At 47.0% G+C, this 23,992-nt stretch overlaps 1 protein-coding gene across 2 annotated transcripts in view; it reads right to left on the bottom strand.

Annotated features, from left to right (window-relative positions):
- The window catches only part of PKHD1L1 (PKHD1 like 1), a 378,989-nt gene that overhangs the window by 125,033 nt on the left and 229,964 nt on the right, over positions 1 to 23,992 (bottom strand). For both annotated transcript variants that reach the window (XM_073679777.1, XM_073679778.1), the window contains exons 33-37: positions 6,427 to 6,569; positions 6,098 to 6,202; positions 4,017 to 4,202; positions 2,922 to 3,092; positions 1,586 to 1,800 (exon numbers count right to left, since the gene is read on the bottom strand). In XM_073679777.1, the coding sequence (XP_073535878.1) occupies positions 1,586 to 1,800; positions 2,922 to 3,092; positions 4,017 to 4,202; positions 6,098 to 6,202; positions 6,427 to 6,569 (820 nt within the window). The remainder of the gene's footprint in view (positions 1 to 1,585; positions 1,801 to 2,921; positions 3,093 to 4,016; positions 4,203 to 6,097; positions 6,203 to 6,426; positions 6,570 to 23,992) is intronic.

Genomic DNA, 23,992 nt, shown 5'->3' with positions numbered 1-23,992 from the left:
AATATAAGTGATAGGGCAGCATAAATAGGAGGACAATTAACTTTTAACTGGGCTTAAAGGCAATCTGTTAGTAAGATTGTCGCTAAAAAAAAAGAGGTAGCACAGGATAGGGTAGGATTAACATTCTCCAACGATACCTATTTTATTGCCCTCCAGTGCTGCATTGCACCCAAATTCATTTTATATTAATATGCAAATTAGGCTTGCAAGTTCACTGGTGGACGAATCACTGCACTTGCAGTCATCAGCTCCTCTTCACTTCTCCCTGTCAGTGCTGCCCTTACTTCCTCATTGACATCATCACTTCTGCTCTCCACTGTCAATCAAGATGTGGGGGGATGGCGCCGCTGGTGGGAGTAGTAAAGGGGAGATGAAGACTATAAGTGCACTTGCAAGCTTAAGTTGCATATGAAAAAAAACATTAATGGAGAGTCGGATAACAGAATAGGTATTGTTGAAAATGTGTTGCCATGCCCTATCTTGCAGTACCACACTTTTAACAACATTTAAAACATCCGAGACAGAGAACATGGCCTGAAAGCCACAAACTGATGGTTTGTGTAGACACAGTTTGACGCCATAAGCTCGGTATGTGATGTCCAATTTCACTTGCAGTACACAATGGATTAGTAGTGGAACCAATGCCTATTTTTCCAAAGTGTCCTAGGAGCCCGTTTTTCAACACCGCAATGCCAGGATGCATGTTCCTGGTGCTACTGTGAGCAGTCTGTGGGGCCTTAACATACTACCATGGCCTGCAGCTTCTCCAGACTTGTCTCCCATCGAGTACATCTCAGACATCACTGGTCTGCAATTGTACAGGGAGCTGCCAGCAGTGGATCTTGATGATTTGTCCAAGTGCATTCAGCATGGCAGAACATTCTTCAGATACCCTCATTGACAGCAGCCAAGGCTGTAAGTTCCGGGATTTGTGCGCGTGACGCTCATACTCAACATCGAATGAGTTGAGATGTTTTGAAAATTTAGTTTCCATTTTTCAGAATTTGCAGATCAGTAACATGTCTATCCTTCCTGTGATTTCCATAATTCCACAACTTTATCTTCTTGATGTTGCAATTCCATGCTGAAGAGTGTATATAAGATTCATATTGCATTACTATTAGATATCAGTATACTGCCTCATAGTACGTCAACATGAATAATATGACTCAAGATGACGGGACTGAGCAAGAAAAGTACTTCTAACAATAAAGGCTGCATACACATGGCTTGAAGAATTTTTTTGGATGCTCCGTACAACAGTTTACAGTATTGCTCCATATGAAAACAAGCATATGAAGATATAAGGAGTGCAGTACTATGGCTTCATACAATCTGTATTCGAAATAGTACATATTCCCTAAAGGAATACATGACATTTGTTACGGCACTGCAATGTGATGTGACCGCATTAGTGCACTTATTGGGTACCATTTACTGCAGTGTCTCATATATAATGGAGAGATGAATATTGCCAGTGATATTCTTTTCACCACTTTGTCTATTCTTATTCATTAATTCTTTATTATTACACTTCATTTAGCAGAGTTAGTACTATGTATAATATGGTGATAAAGTTGCATACCTGGTTGGCACATGTGAGGTTACTGAACCCGGTCCCGTTGATGGTTATCGAATCATGGATTGTTCCTGAGTTTGGTGTAATGCTGGTAATAGTAGGAGAATAGCAGTTTGAGAACCCAAACCAAATAGACGTGTCATTGACAGGTGAGGAGGGTAACTCTGGACAGTCCGGATCTGGTGTGACGCAGTCACTTGGCGTAGCGGATGGAATCGGAGCTGGAGAAACATCAAATAAACCCAAGAGATGCAGCTTTAGTAGTTAATATAGTTATTGGAAACCCGTGATGTACACAAAAGACTTGGTGGGAGCATAGCAAAAATAAAAATGGACTTCCCTTTCAGGTGTCATTTGACAGTATCACATTACTAGCCATCTTACAGGAAGTCTTGGTGCCTCCATTGTAGTTTCATGACTTGATCACATTTTCCACTCTTTTTGATTTTTAAAGTAAAGCGCTGTTTCCAACACAGAAAATGATGGCTAATTGCTAGAATAAGCCATCACTTTCTGATCGGTGAGGTCTGACTATCAGGATCCCCCATGAAGCTGAAACTGAAATGGCTGCGGGGTGCTGTGCAAAAAAAGAAAACTTAGAAGAAGAATCCGCTAAGGCCAATGCTACAGAGTGACAGCAATTCTCAGACAATGGCCTTTACCCGTTAACCCCTGAATAGGGATCTAGATTTATGAAGAAGCCACAGGGTTGGGTACATGGAGTGGCTGCTGGTTGGAGGAGCGAGCTGGCAGAGAGAGGGGTCATCAAACCAAGTTGTATCCAGGAGGTCAAGGTCAGGGACAAAATAAAAAAATATTCAGGAAGTCAAATACAAGCCGAGGTCAGGGATGGATGAGAATCAATCAGAATCAGAGCTAAGTTGCAGGAGTATGAACCAGGGTAAGTATGACTTATAACTGGCAGCTAGAAGTAGCTGCTCGGGGTTTAAACAGGGAGTGGCCCCACTCAAAGCAACTAGCAGCAAGACAAGGATACCCTATCTGGGCAGGACCAAAGTCCCAGCCAAACTAAAGTAAATGAGGACTGTGCCTGTAACTCCCAAGCGCCGCCTAGAGGCAGAGGTCATAGGAGAAGGTTCAGACACAGCCGTAACAATTCCCCAAGCCTGCTGATTGGTAAATATGCTTTACCATGACTATATATAACCAAACAGCCTTTACAAATCTTGAAGTCCACATTGGACAACTAATTATGTCTATAGCCCACCGGTCAAATGCAGGAATTATGAATTTACTGGACCTGCCAAAAAACTTTCTCAGGCTGCTAATGCCATTGAACTGCAAAGTCTAAAGCTAGAAGCAATATAGTATGTTTGATTACCAGAAGCAATGGTGGCTTCCATTCCTCCGACATACACATGCACTTGGCTGCTCTGGTCACTGATCGGGTTTACACTGATGACTCCTTGCATGTACAATGTCTGTGCGTCATTAACATAACCACTGCTGTAGTAATAAGTCCCCGGAAATGAGAACTGATAAGAAAAGAAACCTTAAAGACAGAAAAAATTAAAGTTACCAATACTATTATATCACAAAGCATTATCAAGTCAATGTCCTGTCAGGTAAGGCAAAATGTGTAAACTCCCGAACCCATACACAATATATGACACAGAGGATGTGTAGGTAAGGGATTCCATTGCCCCATTAAAACCTTCCCCATTGTCAGACAACATAAAGGACTGAGCTACTGGACTCCATATCTCTCAATTACTGATGGATATGGAGGTGCTCTTTGATGAGGCATCGCAAAAATTAGACCAATCGTCAATATTTTGGTCTCAAATTACCCATATTACCACCAAGGTGCTATCCACACCTGTCCAACATCCCTATCAGTCCTACTGCTTGCTGTCAAACCTTCACGACTTTCTAACCAGGCCAACAAACTCTCCCATTATGACAACATGTATAAATGTGGCATCTCCATAGAAGTCTCCTAATCTCTGTACGGATAATGTCAAAAAACGACATGGAGCCCAAAAAACTATATGCTATCAGCACTAACAGAATGAAGTTCTATTTGAAGACCTTGCAACCTTGGGTCAACTATGTTGACATCCCGGGTCTTCGCTCGCCTTTGTCACCCTGATCCCTGAACATTTAATACCACCCTGTGCCTTACCAAATTACTTGACTGTAAAACAGTCCTTCCTTGGATGACTCCCAACCCTTTTTTTTTTGCCCCCCCCCCCCAGTTATTTTGGTTGCTAAAAAAAGGATCTTGTTTTGAATACCTTGTTCTTTGGTATAATGTGCTCCATACTGTATTTCTGAAATTGACTCTCTATGTTGGGAACCCATTTATACTCTACTTTCCATGTATTAAACTTTTAGAATTACTAAAAAAACGTTTGCTATAATAAATAATTCTACCTCAGCAAAATAATAAAATACTAAAAAAGTGGGTACAGACCTGAGGCCACACGAGTTCCACTGTTGAAAGAAATTCCATCATAGGTCAAGTTGGCCGGATCCGACACTGAGAATACTCTGTAGCCAATCCCGAGGATCATAGGCTGAGAGTACCACTGCCAAACGACAGTGTCTCCTGTGGATATCACCAGCTGTGATGGAGACCAGGCATAGCCAACGCCATACACTAAAGAAATTACAAATATATTAATCATTGGAAAGTGTCTAATGAATATACAGTATATAACATCATATCAATATGTCATAACGTTATCAGCACCAAAAAGTCAGAAGTAGGTTTTTCTTAGAGTTTCCAGATTCTATCTCTGAGGCTTTGAAAACATAAACTAAATGAATTGCCATAAACTAATTCTTTACTTTTTTTGTAGAATGGCAGCAAATTGATCTCTAGTCTAGATTTGTTCTTGCTATCTTTAGGCCAATGATATTAAATCTGCCCCATAATAATTATATATGAACAGTACAATGGAATATTTAGGTTAAGCTCCCATGATGAGTTTTTGGTGAGCTTTTGATGATGCAGATTTTCTGCAGTATTTCTGCACCTATCAGGTAAATTAGGTTACTTGCGGGGTTTTTTTTCATGCCGATTTTTACATGCGTTTTTATTGCGTTTTTGACTCTTTTTGGTATGTCATGCTTTAAATAAAGCTGCTTTCTTTTTTATACTCCCTGTTATTTAGCTTTCACAAAACATTACAGAACAAGAGAAGGACTTGGGTATTCTTATTACAAGTAAGCTGAGCAGCAGTGCTCAATGTCAAGCAGCGGCCGCAAAAGCAAACAAGATTTTAGGGTGTTTAAAAAAAGAAATAGAATCCCATGATCCCATTATATTGTTACCCCTCTATAAATCACTTGTAAGGACACATCTTGAATATGGGATCCAGTTTTGGGCTCCGCATCTTGAAAATTATATTAGAAAGTTAAAGTAAGTTCAAAGAGGGCAAGTAGATTATTACAAAGGATGGAAGGCCTCTCATATGATTGGAAAAGGTGGGCTTGTTTAGCTTAGAAAAAAAGACACTTAAAGGCAATCTCATTTTTATCTCTAATATTAATTACATGTGTGGTCAATACAAAAAACTGGCACATGACTTATTCCTTCCAAAGACCATACTAAGGAGCAGGGGGCACTCATTACATGTAGAGGAGATTCCGGCAGTTAAATATGAGAGTTCTTTACAGTTAGAGCAGTCAGACTGTGGAATGCCGACCACAAGAGGTAGTGATGGCCGACACTGTCTATACCAGATTTTGTAGAAGGACTTTACGCTTTTCTCATGACAAATGTCATTGTGGGTTCTAAATAATCTAGCAATAGAGAATGTAGAAGCGGTGGAGAAAGGTTGAACTTGATGGACGTGTCATTTTTCCAGCTATATAACTATGTAAAAATATATTGATATAGTCATGTGTGGGTTACATGTGTCTCTTACCTGCGTATTTTCGGCATCTTATGCAATTTTATAGCAGAAAACTCAGCGTACCGTAAAGAGAAATTGACATGTTGCGGATTCGCAAGACGCACCGCAAATCAGTTTACGCAACATGAAAAAGCACAGTGGGTATAAGATTTCTATAAATCCATCCACTTCGCTGGAACTGTAAGACGTTGCGTTTTTTTGTGCAGCATAAATACTCAGCATCAAAAACGTAAAAAAAAAACCTTAGGCTATGTGCCCACGATGCAGAATTGAAGCAAAAAATTTCCGCAGCATTTCTGCATGTCCTTGCCAGTAAAAACGCATGCGGATTTTACACGCTTTTTTTACGCGTTTTTGCAGAGCTTTTACATGCGGATTTGACATGCGTTTTTCAACTGCAGTGGGAAGTCAAATCCACATGCGGAAACGCACAAATAATGAACATTGCTACGGATTTTTCCGCAAAGAAATTGCTTATTATCATTGGGGACCATGGGGCACGTTTTACCAAGCGTTTTTAAAGTGTTTCCGCTGCGGAAATTCCCCATCAAAACGGCTTGAAAAACGCAAAGTGGGCACGCAGCCTTAACCTTATGGTGATGTTTTGCATGGCTGTACTGGACATTGTACTTACCCGAGTCTTTTCCGTCATTGGTTACATTATACACTGTGCCTGGACTTTGTATCACACAAATTAATTCGTCAGCTGAACTAGTGGAGATGTTGCATGGGAGGGAGCCTGGAACATAAAAAATATATTCATCACAATGCTTTTATAAATTGTAAAACCATCAAGTCCCAGCCATATCATATAAGAAGAAGTGCTGCAAAACCAGACAAGTTGATGGGTCAGAAGTCTAGAAAAGCTGGAGGACAACCTCGGTGGAAGTTGTAATGGGACCATCCCAGTGTTCCCAGGAAGAGATATGATAAAAAAAAACTGCTGAAGAAATAATATTGTACCTATTTGTACTTGGTTATCACTTGGGACAAGACTGAACCCATAACCTGTCAGTGTGACTCGGGAACCTCCGTATAGGGATCCATATTGTGGGGAGATGCTATTCACTTCCAGAATATATTCCACTGAGGCGTCAGTGTCATTTCTGCAACAACATGGAGACAAACTGTAAAAAGTCTACTGATCACTTGGACGTATCCTATTCACAATTGTATATTGAATAAGGATGAGCTGTAATACTAAACATAGCCAATAGAGAAGGGTGGCGCTGTTTCTGTAGGTTCAGTAGTAGTGGGATACGAAAAAATTGTTAGTTTTTATGGGAAAACAAAGATAGCTTTTGTAAAAATATATAAACTCCATGTACAGTTGGGGAAATAAGTATTTGATCCCTTGCTGTTTTTGTAAGTTTGCCCACTGCTAAAGACATGAACAGTCTATAGTTTTAAGGGTAGGTTAATTTTAACATTAAGAGATAGAATATCCAAAAAAAAATCAAGAAAATCACATTGTATAAATTAGATAATTTTGGGGGGATTTTGCAGTGAGAAATAAGTATTTGATCCCCTACAAACCATTATGAGTTCAGGTTCCTACAGACTAGTTAGACGCTCCTAATCAACTTGTTACCTGCATTAAAGGCAGCTGTCTTACATAGTCACCTGTATAAAAGACTTTTGTCCACAGACTCAATTAATCAGTCAGACTCTAACCTCTACAACATGGGCAAGACCAAAGAGCTTTCTAAGGATGTCAGGGACAAAACTGGAATGGGCTGCAAAACCATAAGTAAGATGCTCTGTGAGAAGGAGACAACTGTTGGTGCAATAGTAAGAAAATGGAAGAAATACAAAATGACTGTCAATCGACATCGATCTGGGGCAAAATCTCACCTCGTGGGGTATCCTTGATCATGAGGAAGGTGAGAGATTAGCCTAAAACTACACGGGGGCAACTTGTTAATGATCTCAAGGCAGCTGGGACCACAGTCACCAAGAAAACCATTGGTAACACATTACGCCTTAAAGGTTTAAAATCCTGCAGTGCCCGCAAGGTCCCCCTCCTCAAGAAGGTACATGTGCAGGCTCGTCTGAAGTTTACCAATGAACACCTGGATGATTCTGTGAGTTATTGTGAGAAGGTGCTGTGATCAGATGAGACAAAAATTGAGCTCTTTGGCATTAACTCAACTCGCCTTGTTTGGAGGAAAAAGAAGGATGAGTTCAAACATTATACTTTGGGGGTGCTTTTCTGCAAAGGGGACCTGACGATTGCACTGTACTGAAGGGAACATGGATGGGGTCATGTATCGCAAGATTTTGGCCAACAACCTCCTTTCCACAACCTCCTTCCTTCAGTAAGAGCATTAAAGATGGGTCGTGGCTGGGTCTTCCAGCAAGACAATGACCCAAAACATACAGCCAAGGCAACAAAGGAGGGACTCAAAAAGAAGCATAGTAAGGTCATGGTGTGGTCTAGCCAGTCTCCAGACTTTAATCCAATTGAAAACTTATGGAAGGAGTTGAAGCTCCGAGTTGCCAAGCAACAGTCTCAAAATTTGAATGATTTACAGATGATCTGCAAAGAGGAGTGGACCAAAATTCCTCCTGACATGTGCACAACCCTCATCATTAACTGCAAAAACGTCTGACTGCTGTGCTTGCCAACAAGGGTTTTGCTGCCAAGTATTAAGTGTTGTTTACCAGAGGGATCAAATACTTATTTCTCACTGCAAAATGCAAATAAATTTATCTAATTTATACAATGCGATTTTCTTGATTTTTGGGGGGATATTCTATCTCTCATTGTTAAAATTAACCTACCCTTAAAATTATAGACTGTTCCTGTCTTTGTCAGTGGGCAAACTTACAAAAACAGCAAGGGATCAAATACTTATTTCCCCCACTGCATATGCTGACTTGGTTTACAGTCAGACCCACACGCCCTTTGTTTGATGGCAGCAGTATCATCCAATGTGCTGCCACCCCTCCATAAAAGTACATGTAAAAGTTATTCATTAGCTTGAAAAGTTGTTGCAGTCCAAATTGACTGACCAGAAGCACTAAAAACAAAGCTTCTTGCTATCTGCAGTATATTTCCCCGTACAAACTGAATTCATGTGGACAGGGACTATAAGGTGGCACGTGTACTACGGAGCCATAGGCTCTAAAAAGGAAAATATTTCCGTAATTAGCTCCATTATAAATCAAAGGAATCCAGAGGTACTGTATGGACAAACAAAAAGTGAAGAGCCATAATACATCCGTGTGCTTAAAGCGTACGGGAACATTTACATACAGCGACTGCCTTCTGGCTGCCACAGTGAGTAAATATTACATCATTATAAATCCTAACTGCCTAGCCCCCCAATGATTAGCTGGTGTCAAAAATGGAAAATTGCAGATGACCAAGAATTTCATTGCAGCTGGGAAGTGAATGGTTGACTAAGTAATATATGGTCGAGCTCAACCATAAGAGTATTAAAAACTCAGAAAGCAAAAAAAAAACATGATTCTAAACCTCATTCATGTCTGTAGCATTTGGTGCAGTTTGTGATTTTGCTGTTGCTTGCTAATTATCTTTTATGGTATCAACTAGTTATGCCTGCTGATACTACAATGTTGAATGCTCTATTAGACGACATGCGCTTCTTGTGTCTCTCCACGATATATTGAGGCAAAATTACAAGTTAACCCAAATAAGCTAGAAAACTCCATCATTATGTAAGGATGGTGGACAATTGCTCTTGCGTTCCTACCCCTAAAGACACCAATCGTGTCAGTGTGTTGTAATGGGAATAATATCTTGCATCTTTTGTATATATCCCATCAGTGTGCAGTGTTATAAGATAAGTAATGTAATGCGTTAGCTATGTGTGGTGTGTCTGTTGGGACATTTTGGAGTTAATATTTGGGACTAGCCCATTTGGAGCTAGTGTTAGACAGAGTGACTGCTTCCTGCTAGGAATGCAGATAGGATCTGGAGTGCAAAGTGAGCAGGGATAGCGAGATCCTGAGGAAAAGTGACAAAAGAGACAGTGGCCTTCTGGAGTTGGGTCCTAGGAGAGGACGCCTAGCCACGAGACCTTGAGATTGTAGTGCAGAAGGTAACACGCCTTAGCAGGACTGAGAGACTGATACTAATGAAGTGTCCCGAGTAGGAGATCCAGGGTGTCAGTAGTGGAAGAAATAGGACGCGGAACCTCTGAGCAAGTAACGGAGACTTTTTAATCAGGACTGTAGCATTAAAGCTGGGTTGTGGTGAAGTAGGGAGAAACTGTGTGCCTTGAAAGCCCTGGGGCATACTACAGACGAAAGGTACTGTGTGGAAAAATGCTTCATACTGTAAAAGAAATGTTCACAAGATTTTGCACCCGCTAAACTCTGTATATAAACCTTATCAAGTTACCTTTCAATAAACAGTTTATTTTGAATGGTGGTCTCCCACATTGAACTGTGAAAAATCTGGTCCTGGCAAACCAGCAATATTGGTTACATGTGGCCTGCACAGATGTAAGGCCCTCACACAGGCCCGGCGTCAGCACCCGGCGCACCCGGGCAAGTGCTGGCGCGCTGAGCAGGTGGGGAGTGCTGAGCAGGTGGGGGGGCCTCTCGCTATGGGGCCAGTGAGCAGAGGAGTCCGATGCCAGCGTGCCCGACTGGGCCCCCTCCCGCTTGCTCAGGGGCCCGGCACAATACTTACCTCTCCCGGTGACTCCGCAGCAGGTCCTGTATCCTCCGCGGCTCCTGACTGTGACGTCTCAGGTCAGAGGATGCGATGACGTCTTTCCACCGCGCCCTCTGCTGAGCCATCACAGGCAGCGCAGAGAGCGGGAAGACGGCGACACGGTTGAGGAGTCCGGAGCAGAGCAGCGGAAACAGGTGAGGTGAGTATTTGATTTCTTTATTTTTTTTTTATGTATGGAGGCATGGGGCATTATATGGAGGCCCAGCCTGCATGGGGCATTATATGGGGGCACAGCCTGCATGGGGCATTATATAGGGGCACAGCCTGCATGGGGCATTATATGGAGGCACAGCCTGCATGGGGCATTATATGGAGGCCCAGCCTGCATGGGGCATTATATGGGGGCCCAGCCGGCATGGGGCATCATATAGGGGCACAGCCTGCATGGGGCATTATATGGGGGCCCAGCCTGCATGGGGCATTATATGGGGGCTCAGCCTGCATGGGGCATTATATGGGGGCTCAACCTGCATGGGGCATTATATGGGGGCACAGCCTGCATGGGGCTTTATATGGGGGCACAGCCTGCATGGGGCATTATGTAGGGGCACAGCCTGCATGAGGCATTATATGGGGGGGCCAGTATTCAGTATAGAGCGTTATATGGGGACCAGTATTCTGTATGGAGTGTTATATGGGGACCAGTATCCTGTATGGAGCATTATATGGGGACCAGTATTCTGAATGGAGCATTAGATGGGGGCCAGTATTCTGTATGGAGCGTTATATGGGGGCCAGTATCCTGTATGGAGCGTTATATGGGGGCCAGTATTCTGTATGGAGCATAATATGGGACCCACAATACTGTATGGAGGATTTAGTGGTGCCCTTAATACTGTATGGAGGACTATATTGTCCAGTCTCACTGTGCGCTGCGAGGATTTGCCGGTTTCTGAGCTATTGTAGAATTTACAATAGATATCACTCATGTATCTTTGGCCTTGTACTGTATCTATATTTCTCTGCCGTGGTATGTGTTAGGGGCCCACTGAAACTCTTTCTCCCAGGGCCCACAAAAACCTGGAGCTGGCCTTGCCCTCACAGCACAAGTCCACACAGTCAGCCAGGACCCACACTTTCATGTAACGTGTCGGGGCACTGAAGACAAGTGCCTCACCTACGGCTACCGCCCCACTCCAAGTTACACTTCGAATTAAAGAACGCAAATTGAAACGCAACTTTCTGGAATATGATAAAGACCAGAAAACAGAGAATGAAAAATGTGATGACCAGTGTAAACAAGACTCATACTGCCGAGCAATATGGCAGTTGGCAGTCTTTGTGCACCGAGCAATCTCTTCCAGACGGCTCTGTGCACATTGTTTACTGCCTGTGTAAACGGTGCAGGTACAGGTTTACTGATTGGCGGTCAGTTAGTGCCGCCGGTTGGTCCATGTAAATGGAAGATCACAGTAATGTAACATTTTATTCACGATAACACCACCACCCAAACTGAGAACAAAACTTTTAATGAAACTGCAGCCAAGGAATTTAGCGTCCTGACTTTTAACGAACAACACACTGTGCAGAACACAGATTTTTATCTAATTCAATGGAGATCGCAGAAGCTACATAAGTTGTCAAACCGACATCATTCCAATGTAAATAATTCTGAAAGATCTGCAATACAACAGGTACTTAAAAACTAAAATACCAATATTCAAGACTCTGATAAAGAGGGATCGGTGATAGTCTTAGATGATGGACTTTATGTGAAATTGGTATATCAAATCCTAACAGATGACACCATATATAAACTATTTAATGACGATCCCGTATATGACATCCAAAATAATGCATCAACATCTCTCAAAGGTGGACTCTTCGTAGGATTTCTCACTACCAAACAGGCTGAATTTATGTGTCCTGAACATCCCGTTCATCTAACCTTTAATGGTTTTCCCAAAACTCACAAATTAGTATTTCCTCCTCCTCTAAGACCTATAGTGTCAGGCATTAAATACCTTAAAATGTATGTACCTGGGTGGATGCAAAGCTACACATTTTAGTAATAAAAGCGCCAGGACATATAAAGGATAGTAAATACAGTGTGGAAAATAAGTATTTGATACACTGCTGATTTTGCAAGTTTTCCCACCTACAAAGTAAAGAGGTCTGTAATTTTTATTGTAGGTATGTGGCGCCCCGAGGGTTCGGCCGCTACAGGGGTATTGCACCTCTGCCAGAGGTGTGATATTCCACTCCCGGGTAAGGATGGAGTGTGGACCAGGGCTCGTTTAGCTGCATGCATCACACACACCCCATTTCCGGGGGACAGCTCAACGGTGCTCCCATTAGACAGTAATGCAGGCACGACAGAATCTGTCCCTGGCTGGAGTGGGGAGGAGGGAGGAAAACCCCGTGATGTAGGAGTAGGAGGGGACGGTTTCTGGGCATAGGTAGGAGCCCATTGGTTGCAAGTCACCTGGGCTCATACACAGAGAGGGAGGTATAAAAGGTGGGCACCATCTTAGTTCTGGGAGAAGAAGGTCAGTTCAGTCAGAGGAGTGAGGAGAAGAGGAGTTCAGCCAGAGAGGGCTGACAGGGAGCTGTGGCTCAGTCTGGGCCCAGCTCCACGAGGCAGGCCTAGAGTGAAGGCCAGAGCCAGAGGAAAGGAACGGAAACAGAAAGGAAAGTAAGAAGGAACAGAACACCAAGAGAGGCCCAGAGACACGAAGGCAGAAGGAACCCTAAGGACCCAGGAGATTGCGGGTGACGGGTTGGCAGAACAGGGTACCGGATCCCAAGTTGGTAGAGGCGACTAATCCTTAACCAAGAACCGGAGGTCGTGATCATATCTTGGTGCGACCCCTCGCTACACCCACTAGAAAGGCACACCACATAGGGTCAGGGAGCTGAGCACGAAGCCCTCCCAAGAGAAGGTCCGCGGGAGCTGGACAGACGTAGTGTCACTGGTGGGGCACGGCCAGAGAAAGGAATAGAAGGGAGTCCTGTGCCACACTCTGGAATTGCCTGGGGGTTGACCGAGCCCCCGCACATGGTGGACGCAGCACGGCTTGGGCAGTCATTGTCGGCGGAGTGACTTGGAATATAAAGAACTGTGAGTAAAGAACTTGAACTGCAACTCCACGTCTCTGTGCTTCATCGCCGCACCAGCACTACTAGTGGATCAGTCAGGACAGGCCGCACCCGGGAATGGAAGGAGCGACGAATCCCACCAGCACCCTGGCCCGTAGCCTGCTGCAGGCTCAACCGCCATGCAGCTTGGCAGAGTTGCTGGCACAGCTCGCCAGAGACCCGGAGCGTGCGCGAGCAGCACTAGAAGACCTGAACGGGAGGATGGTCCGGGCACAGCGGGACGTGATCGCCGGGTGGAAGGAGGAGTTGGCCCGGCAAGCCGTGATCCGACCGCAGGGGGCGCTACCACCGCCGAGCAGCACGCCTGCCTCCGAGAGCGGTGAAGGTGGACCGGAGTCCGGGGACGACGCCGCGGAGGAGGCCACAGAGACCGAGGCAGGTAACGGGGACATCAACACGCCAAGCTCTGAGGCCGCAAGCCTGCCCCCGCCTCCCGCTGCGGGATCCGAAGCCCCGGGGACCCCACCTGTCGCCATGCCTCCGCAGCCACCGTCTAGGCCTCAGACGGCAAGAGCCGCGGCTACGCCCCGCACCCTTTAACCCCGGGCGCAGTAAAGAGAGAGACGTCACAGGCCGGGTCGCAAAGCCTAGTGCACCCAGGCGTGACTGCCTCACGAGCGCCCCCTTCCTCGACTGCGCCACTCCCGGGCACGATCGGAAGACCACCTGCCTGGTCGCAAGGCCGAGTGCCCCCGGGCACTGCTCCCCAACCGGGGCCCCCTGCTATACTATCCCTGGGCGCGGATCTATTCGCCCAGCACACCGGCCCGGATGGACTGCCCCTGGTGTGGCCGGCCGAGCTGACCAGCGGCCGCCCATGGAGAGTTCAACCCCCGCGCGAGCCCCTGATACCTGCTCCGGAGCCTGTGGAAGTCACCCAGCCCTCGCTACAGGATGTCCAGTTCGAGTGGGACCCCACTGGTGAAAACCTAATGGGGTTCACCCAGGAAACCCGGGCGGACGCAGCCCGTCGCCTGGAGTCCTGCCGTCAGCAGCTGGTGACCTTTGAGAGAGAGCGGCGGGAGAGGCGTGTCAGGGAGGAGCGACTCCAAGCCCGGAGCGCAGAACAGAAGCGGAGAGCTCGTCAGAATCCCCAAGCCGCCCGCGGTCCCCGAGCCACCGGGACCGTAGTAAAGTTTCAGCTGGAGCACGGCTGGGGCTTCATTAGAGACCCGGAGGCCACGAACGACGTCTTCGTGAGAAGGAGGAACGTCGAGAGTCACCTGCCAGAGGGACATCACGGACGTGACCTGTACCCTGGTGACGTGGTCACCTACACCCGGCACAAGGGCGCAAAGGGATTGTATGCCCTCCACGTCCACCGGCTCACAGAGGAGGAGCTCCAATACAATTATGGAGAAAGTCAAGAGGGTCCGGACGGGCCTGAAGACTACCCGGAAGAAGGTGCTCAAGGAGGACACCGCTACTGAAAAGTGGCAGCACACAAATGTAAATAGTTACCCGTCACTGTACAAGAACTGTTGTGGGACTGTTACCAGTTTGAAAAGTTGCCACATCCCGTATACCCCTTATCTGGCTGGGGACTGAGAACAGCCATCCCTTTTCCCTAATCTGGCTGGGGACTGAGAACAGCCATCCCCCTCCCTACCTGGCCGAGGACTGAGAGCGGCCATCTTGTAAATAGTTGCGCTTCCTAAAGTGCCCCCTACTGGTTTTATAAAAAGACTGCAATGTCTACCTCAGGACGAATTTACTGGACTGTTGCACCTTTAAGAAGGGTGAACACCTGGTCGCAAGTTGCACCGCGGCCAGTACCCAAGAATATGTTTACTTAAAGATGTTTTATAATGATGTTTTATATGCTGCTAAAAGAAGTTTTATAGTATTTTATGTGTGCGAAGAAAGTCATGTAATATTCGTTAAAAGAGAAAAGTGTCTCCCATAAAGGGATGGGCTAATAGTTATTGTCTTATATGCGAATGCATTCTAAAATTTTGTACGTTTTAAATTGTCTTTGCTCTTTTCCAACCCGAGAACGTGCTGTGGTTTACCAGGGGGGAATGTAGCGCCTCGAGGGTTCAGCCACTACAGGGGTATTGCACCTCTGCCAGAGGTGTGATATTCCACTTCCGGGTAAGGATGGAGTGAGGACCAGAGCTCGTTTAGCTGCATGCATCACACACACCCCATTTCCGGGAGACAGCTCAACGGTGCTCCCATTAGACAGTAATGCAGGCATGACAGAATCTGTCCTTGGCTGGAGTGGGGAGGGGGGAGGAAAACCCAGTGATGTAGGAGCAGGAGGGGAGGGTTTCTGGGCATAGGTAGGAGCCCATTAGTTGCAAGTCACCTGGGCTCATACACAGAGAGGGAGGTATAAAAGGTGGGCACCATCTTAGTTCTGGGAGAAGAAGGTCAGTACAGTCAGAGGAGTGAGGAGAAGAGGAGTTCAGCCAGAGAGGGCTGACAGGGAGCTGTGGCTCAGTCTGGGCCCAGCTCCACGAGGCAGAGGAAAGGAACGGAAACAGAAAGAAACAGAAAGGAAAGTAAGAAGGAACAGAACACCAAGAGACGCCCAGAGACACGAAGGCAGAAGGAACCCTAAGGACCCAGGAGATTGCGGGTGACGGGTTGGCAGAACAGGGTACCGGATCCCAAGTTGGTAGAGGCGACTAATCCTTAACCAAGAACCGGAGGTCGGGAGCTGGACAGACGTAGTGTCACTGGTGGGGAGTAGTGTTGAGCCACCCCCGTAGTGTTCGAGTTCGGTTCGGTTCGTCGAACACCCGTGTGTTCGCCGAACTGTTCGTCGAACTGTTCGTCGAACACCTTCGAACACCGTTAAAACCAATGGCAGGCAAACAAAAACACATAGAAACACATAGAAAACACCTTCAAAGGTGTCCAAAAGCTGACAAACTGCTCAGAAGACACAACTAACACATGGAAAAGTGACAAGTACATATAGTCATGCGAAAAGAAAAGAGGTGGAGGAGTAAAAGGAGGGGGAGACACAGATATAGGCATGTCATGCCCTTCTAAAATCCAAAAAGTGAGAAGCCGAGACGGCCAGTCCGCTCCTGCCCGTGCCACCTCCGTGTCGCCGGGTTTGTGCCAGAGCCGCGGTGAACCCTGACGGCCAGCCCCCCTCTCCCAATACTGGTGCCTGTCCGCTGGTGGGTCGAGAGAGCCCCCCTGTGGTGGAGGCAGCTCTAAGCTTTTTAATTTAAATTGTCCCTCTAATTTGAATGAATACACTTTAAATCCATTTACAAGGATCTATTGGAGGGCAAGTCTCATGCCAGCAGCCGCGAAATTCCAGCTCCAGTAGCGTCCACTAAAGCTGCTGCAGTTAAAAAGCTTTTATAAGGATCGAGCTCGGCTGTCCACCGCAAGGCATCCTAGTGCCAGTCCCAGCCCCTATGCCTTGGGGTGCCTCCTGATGCTCTTCACTGAGTATCCCGTGGTCCCGAAGCATTTCCTTTGAAAAAATTAAGTGTCCAAACTACAGGTGGTGTAGCTTGCTTAACAGCCGGGATAATCCGCTGACTAGCAGACACTGCTACTAGGCACAAAGTATTTCCTGGGCTAGATGCAGTTAAAAATTTGTAAGTAGATACTCTCGTTGGATGCTGAGAAAGCATTCCATAGAGTCTCCTGGCACGCCATATATGATTCTCTTAAAAAGCTTGGGGTAGGGGTCTAGGGGACCCTTTTATAGCCAAAATCACGGCCCTGTATCACAATACGTCACCTAGGCTGAAGATAAATGGAACTGTAGCACCGAGGGCTCGGTTGCTACAGACGTATTGCACCTCACCCAGAGGTGTGATATCTCACTCTCAGATAAGGATGGAGTGTGGATCAGGACCCGACACCTGCATGCATTACACCACATTGCCGTGGGGCAGGGCGACCAATATGCCCCTGAGATGGGCACGACAGTCCCTGTCCCTGGCTGGAGTGGGGGGAGGGAACACTGAGGAAGGGGAACCCTGCAGTGCAGGAGCAGGGAGGAAGCAGTTCCTGGGTGCATTGAGAAGGGAGTATAAAAGGTGGGCACCATCTTAGTTCAGTGCAGAGAAGTCTGAGCAGAAGTGGCAGGGAGCAGGGGCTCTGCATGAGCTCTGCTCCGGAGGCGGGCCTAGTAACAGAGGCCCAGGCCTGCAAGAGGGAGAAGGAAGGAAGAGGAGCGGAGAAGGCTCCAGGAACGAGGAATGAAGGGATCCCAGGGGTGCGGACGGGCGAGTCGCCACAGCACGCCCGAATCCACCTGCGTGGAGGGGTCAGGCCAAAGGGGGAGACCGGTCCCCGAACTAGTGGAGGCAGGAAACGACCCTCAGCTAGAAACCGGAGGCTCTGACATTTTATGTGGCGCAGCCCCTTGCTCCACCCGCTAGGAAGGCACCACATAGGGTCAGGGAAACTGGCGCCAAGTTTACCAAGAGGAGGCCCGAGGCAGCCGGACAGAAGTGTTGGTAAGAAAGGCCAGACAAAGGACACACAAAGGGGGTCCTGTGAAGCGCTCCAAAGTTATCTGGGAGTTGTCTGAGCCCCTCACCTGGTGAGCACAGTACGACGTGGGCAGCCGTTACCTGCAGACGTGGTCTGGATAATAAGAACTGTGAGTAAAGGCCCTGAACTGCATCACTGACTCCGTGTCGTTACTGCTGCTGCCCTGCACCATCACCCCCATCCTCCGCATACACTGCCCTGAGGCTATACTCCTCCCGTGGGGAGTTATGCTACGCTCTGCTGCACCCACAACACCAGCCTTAGCGGTCTGCCCTGTAGCGGCGGTTCACTCTGACCGCAATCCACGGGTGGCGTAGTCGGACATTTAAACATCAAAACCACATAAATAGTTCCGCCACTGGTTTGACCGCCCTGAGCCACGGAACCGGATCACCGCCACGAAGACTACAACCACCAGCATCCACCAAAAAGGGTCCGGCTCCGGGTGTCCCAAGGCCCAGGGGGTGCGTCAGAACATTTTCATCACCTTTCACAATCACCAATGGGACAAGGCAGGGATGTCCTCTGTCCCCTCTCTTATACATCCTAGTGACGGAGCACCTGCTCTCATCAATTCGCCATAACCCCAATATTAGGTGGATTGAGGTGGGAGGCACCGAGTACAAGTGCTCTCTATTTGCTGATGATGTCCTAGTATATATCACTCAATCACATATATCCATCCCTGCTGTTATGGCTGAAATAGATCACTTTGTTACATGGTAAAATTTTAAAATCAATGCAGCGAAGTCTGAGGCCCTCGATGTCTCCCTCCCTAAATCCATATAGGATTCCATCCAGTCCAACTTTCCCTTTGCCTGGCCCTCACAGGGTATCAAATACTTAGGAATTCCTATTCATAGAGACCTCTCCCATCTATGTTATCTTAATTTTGGGCCCTTTATTGAACAATTCCATACAGACCACGGTTGGCAAGTTAGAACTGTAAGATTCACTACGTGAACCACTGGTGTTTTGAGGAAAAGCACATGTACACCGCGTTCCAAATTATTATGCAAAAAGTGTTTAGGAGTGATAAGGGAAGAATTTGTTTGTTTGTCAGTTAAACTCATTGATGGTGATGTGTGTCAGGGCTCTTTATATCACTGTAAGCAATTGCAGACACCTGTGCTAATTAGTTTGGCAGGTGTGTCCAATGAAAGGCAAGACTACTTAAGAAGGCTCTCTCACATTATTAAGCAGCCTACATTTTCTGCCAAAATGGGAAAGAAAAAGGATGTGTCGGCTGCTGAGAAGCAACAAATTGTGGAGTGTTTAGGTCAAGGCATGACTACAATCAACATTGTGCGATGATCAGGATGAAGTGTCTTGGCAATCAAGAAGTATGTAGCTGATTCACAGTACACACGTGTGCGTGCTGATAAGGGCAAATTGAGGACTCTTTCCTACAGGCAATTACGTCAGGTTGAAAGAGCAGCGGCAAAAAAGCCTTGTCATAGCAGCAGACAAGTTTTTGAAGCTGCTTGTGCCTCCAACGTCCCCCGAACAACAAGATGCAGGGTCCTTCAGAGGTTTGCAGCTGTGCATACGCCATCCTGTCGACCTCCTCTATCCACTTCACACAAGCAGAAACGGCTCCAGTGGGCCAAACATTACATGAAGACTGATTTCAAAACTGTTTTGTTCACGGATGAGTGCCGTGCAGCGCTCGATGGTCCAGATGAATGGAGTGGAGGATGGCTGGTTGATGGACACCCCACGCAAACACGGCTACAGCGCCAACAAGGAGGAGGTGGAGTAATGTTTTGGGCTGGAATCATGGGGAGAGAGATTGTCGGCCCCTTTAGGATCCCTGAAGGCGCTAAAGATGAACTCCATAATGTATGTGGATTTTCTCAAACAGCACTTCCTGCCATGGTTCAAGAAGAAGAACCGTGTATTTCACAGCAAGATCATTTTTCTGCATGATAATGCACCATCTCATGCTGCACATAAAACATCTGCATCTCTGGCTGATATGGGCATAAAAGGGGACAAACTTATGGTGTGACCCCCATGCTCCCCTGACCTCTACCCCATTCAGAACCTTTGGAGCATCATTAAAAGGAGTGTCTATGATGGCGGGAGGCAGTTCACATCTAAGCAACAGCTCTGGGAGGGTATTCTGTCCTCATGCAAAACAATTGAAGCAGAAACCATCCAAAACCTGACAAATTCAATGGACGAGAGAGTTCAGAAGCTCCTTTCGAACAAGGGGTCCTATGTGAAAATGTAACATCACCTAGAATAAAGTTTTGAGTTGAAAACTGTTTGATTTCAGTTTCTAACAACCTGCTAATGCTTATAATTTCAAAAATGACCATTTTTTTGGTCTTTATTAAAATGAAAAGGTTGATCGAAAAGTTTGGGGGATCTAAGAGTGTGGCAACCCAGTAGTCATGATTACTTCGAATTCTGACAATATGAGGGTCATGCTGCAGGTAGTGCAGCAAGAAGGCACTTATGTGTCTTGCGCATCTCGGAGCCCCAAAATTATTTTCCGGGCTAGATGCAGCTAAAAATTATTTTTAATTTTAAATCTGGTGAAGCTTATTATAGATTGCCTAATAGGATCAGTGCTGCACACTGCTACAAAGCCCAAATTATTTTCCAGTCAAGATACAGATAAACATGATTAGTAATTTGAAAGCTTAAAACGGTTGGTAGGGTGATTTTAACCAATCATCAAGCTTTTACTCTCCCCAGGATGACACAGGGGTAGAAAAGTCGTTTCGGATCCATGATTTGTTCATCTTTATGAACGTGAGTCTGTCTACATTATCAGTGGAGAGCCGCGTGCGCTTATCTGTCAGCACACCACCAGCAGCGCTGAACACATGTTCAGACAGAACGCTGGCTGCGGGGCATGACAAGATCTCCAAGGCGTAAGTGGCTAGCTCCGGCCATTTATCCAGATTGGAAGCCCAAAAAGAGCAAGGGTCCAGTGACACAGTCGTGGCTTCAATGTTTACTTGGAGATACTCCTGTACCATCGTCTCTAGGCGTTGACTATGTGTCAGACTTCTTGTCTCCTGTGGCCTTGCAAAGGATGGGCTAAAAAAGTGGTGAAATGATTCCGCAAAATTGATGTTACCAGCAGATACTGTGGTTCTGTTACGGTTTGAGTGCTGAACACTTTGACGGTCCCACGGTTGGCAAGTTGGAACTGTGAGATTCACTACGTGCACCACTGGTATTTTGTGGAAAAGCACATGTAAGATTCTGCAACAGTCTCTGCTGATACTCCTGCATGCGTGCATCCCTTTCTATGGCAGGAATAATTTCTGCAAATTTACTTTTGTACCGGGGATCTAACAGTGTGGCAACCCAGTAGTCAGGATTATTTCTAATTCTCACAATTCGAGGGTCATGTTGCAGGTAGTGCAGCAAGAAGGCACTCATGTGTGTTGCGCATCCAGGAGCACCAAGTCCCTGTTGTGTTGGTGGCGAGGTAACAATCATGCTTCCTTCCTCTGTCCTCTCCCCCCAACCTCGCACAACAGAAATGTGATCAAGGTCTCCCTCATCTGATGAGTCTTCCATCAGTTCGTCCTCCACTTCTTCCTGGGCTCCTGCACCTTCCTCACTAGTTTGGCTGCTACCATGCGCCCTGGTAAAATCATCTCCCCCACCCTCACATGCCTGCCGCCTTGGTGCTGCCGACCGTCTGGACCTTGCAGATGTTAGCCCTTCCGCATACAACTCCTCCTCCTCTACTTCCTCCACCTCCTCTTGTGCCACCACCTGACTCCGAATTCTGTTTAACATGTGCTCCAGCATGTAAATCACCGGAATAGTCATGCTGATAATGGCATCGTCAGCACTAAACATCTTCGTCGCCATTTCAAAACTGTGCAGAAGGGTGCATAGGTCCCTGATCTGAGACCACTCCTCCAGCGTGATTTGCCCCACCTCTGAATCTCGTTGGCCCAGGCTATACGTCAGAACGTATTGCACCAGGGCTTGTCGGTGCTGCCACAGTCGCTGCAACATGTGCAGAGTTGAATTCCACCGGGTAGGCACATCGCATTTTAGCCGGTGAAGTGGCAGGCCCAACGACTTCTGTAGAGATGTAAGTCGCTGAGCTGCGGGATGCGAACGGCGTAAGTGAGCACACAGCGACCGTGCCCTCTGCAGAAGGCCATCTAGTCTGGGATAGTGGGCTAAAAATTGCTGGACAACCAGGTTCAACACGTGAGCCATACAAGGCACGTGTGTGACATTGCCCCGGCGAAGGGCCGCACCCAGGTTTGCAGCATTGTCGCACACGGCCTTCCCTGGTTTCAGGTCCAGTGGAGACAACCATTCATGAAATTGGTTCTCCAGAGCTGACCACAACTCCTCAGCTGTGTGACTCACATTTCCCAGACATTTCAATGTAAAATCCGCCTGATGACGTTGAGCCCTACTGCCAGCATAGTAAGGAGGTGTGCAGGATCCCTTCTGCGCAGTTAGAAAGCTTGTGGCATGACCAGACAGGCTTTGGGTGCAGGTGGAAGACCGAGAGGAGGTTGAGGAGGCAGAAGCAGTGGAGGAACTTTGACATAAAGAGGATTGACGCACAACTCGTGGGGACGGCAAGACTTGGACAGCAGCCCCTTGTCCTGCTGTCACCATAGTTACCCAGTGCCCAGTCAGCGACATGTAACGCCCCTGTCCATGCCTACTCGTCCAAGTGTCTGTGGTGAAATGCACCCTGTCACACACAGAGTTTCTCAAAGAAGCGGTGATGTTGTGTGCGACATGCTGGTGGAGCGCAGGCACACCTTTCTTTGAGAAGTAGTGCCGACTGGGCATCTGGTACTGGGGCACTGCGACGGACATAAGGTCTCGAAAATCCTCTGTGTCCACCAGGCGGAAAGGCAGCATTTCTGTAGCCAAGAGCTTGCAGATGGTGAAATTCAACCTCTTAGCTTTCTCATGGCTAGGAGGAAATGGTCTTTTACTTGTCCACATCTGAGGGACCGAGGGCTGGCTATTGTGCTTAGACGGGGTTGATAAGGGTGTCCCCGGCAAACTGCCGGTCTGTGAGGAAGATGCAGGCGGACATGTTAGGTTGCCTTGATCCAAAGGTGGTGCTATCGATGTCGGACAGCGCTCAAGACCAGCTGGTGTTACCACCTCCAAAGAAAATGATGACCTGCCAATCACGCTGGCTGTTGCGGGTAAAGAGGTGGCAGGTCTGCGCCCCAAAACAGGTGTGACTGCTGTCCCCCCAGTCACAGAGGATGAAGAGGCCGCGGATGCACAAGATATGGCAGACGGTGGTTGGCCCGGCCGGCTAGGCCGCATTGTAGCACACTGAGCTTCCCACTGCAACTTATGCTTCATGTCCATGTGCCGGTTCATGCATGAAGTACTCAAACTATGTATTTTTTGGCCTCTACTTAGCTTTTGCTGACAAATGTTACAGATAACACGAGTTGGGTCATCTTTATCGATCTGAAAAAATGCCCAGGCAATGCAAGGCTTAGCACCCATGCGACCTGAAGAGCCACCACGACTTGTGGTGAGAGGCAGAGTTGTGTTTGAGGATGCAGTTGTTGACGTGCTTCCAGTACTACGTCTCTGTCCAGGAAGGCGCAACCTGACCTCGTCGTCACTAGCATCTTCCTCCACCTCCTCTGCTGACCTCATCTCTTGGCTGACTGTGGGTTGACAGTAAGTGGGATCTCCGACCTCATCATCATCACCCTGTGCGTTATCACACCCGTCGTCCTCAGAGCCAACCTGTTCCTGCCCTGACAAAAAACTAAAGTTGTCGCTCCAATCAGGTATTTGAGTCTTATCATCGTCTTCCTCATTGTCTCCACCAACAGGAGTTACAGTTTGGGAATGAGGGTCTACATTATGGTCAGAACCTTCTGCGTCTGGTCCTGGATCCGACTCATAAAGATTCTGGGCATCAGTGCAGATCATTTCCTCGTCTGGATTCACAGAAGCGCTGGAGTCGACCTCTGATTCCCAGGCTATAGTATGAGTAAACAGCTCTGCAGACTCAACCATCTGTTCTACCTCATACTCAGACGGGCAGCTGGAGATTTGGGAGCTGTGAGGAAGCAAGTGCGATTTGGGTGACACCTTTGAGGACTGGAGTATTTGTGATGTTGAAGTTGATGTGGAGGAGAGCCCACTTAAAGGAGCACTTGATATCCTTTGAAGCACCTGCTGTTTTTGTGCCTCATCTGGAATTTGTAGCGATTGGCGTGGCCGTAAGAAAGGGATCTTATCACATTGTCCGCTAAA

Source organism: Phyllobates terribilis, unplaced genomic scaffold (genome assembly GCF_046119375.1).
Source record: "Phyllobates terribilis strain yellow unplaced genomic scaffold, ASM4611937v1 Scaffold_4__5_contigs__length_816908805, whole genome shotgun sequence".
NCBI lineage: Eukaryota > Metazoa > Chordata > Amphibia > Anura > Dendrobatidae > Phyllobates > Phyllobates terribilis.
This window is presented reverse-complemented; position numbering and strand designations above follow the sequence as displayed.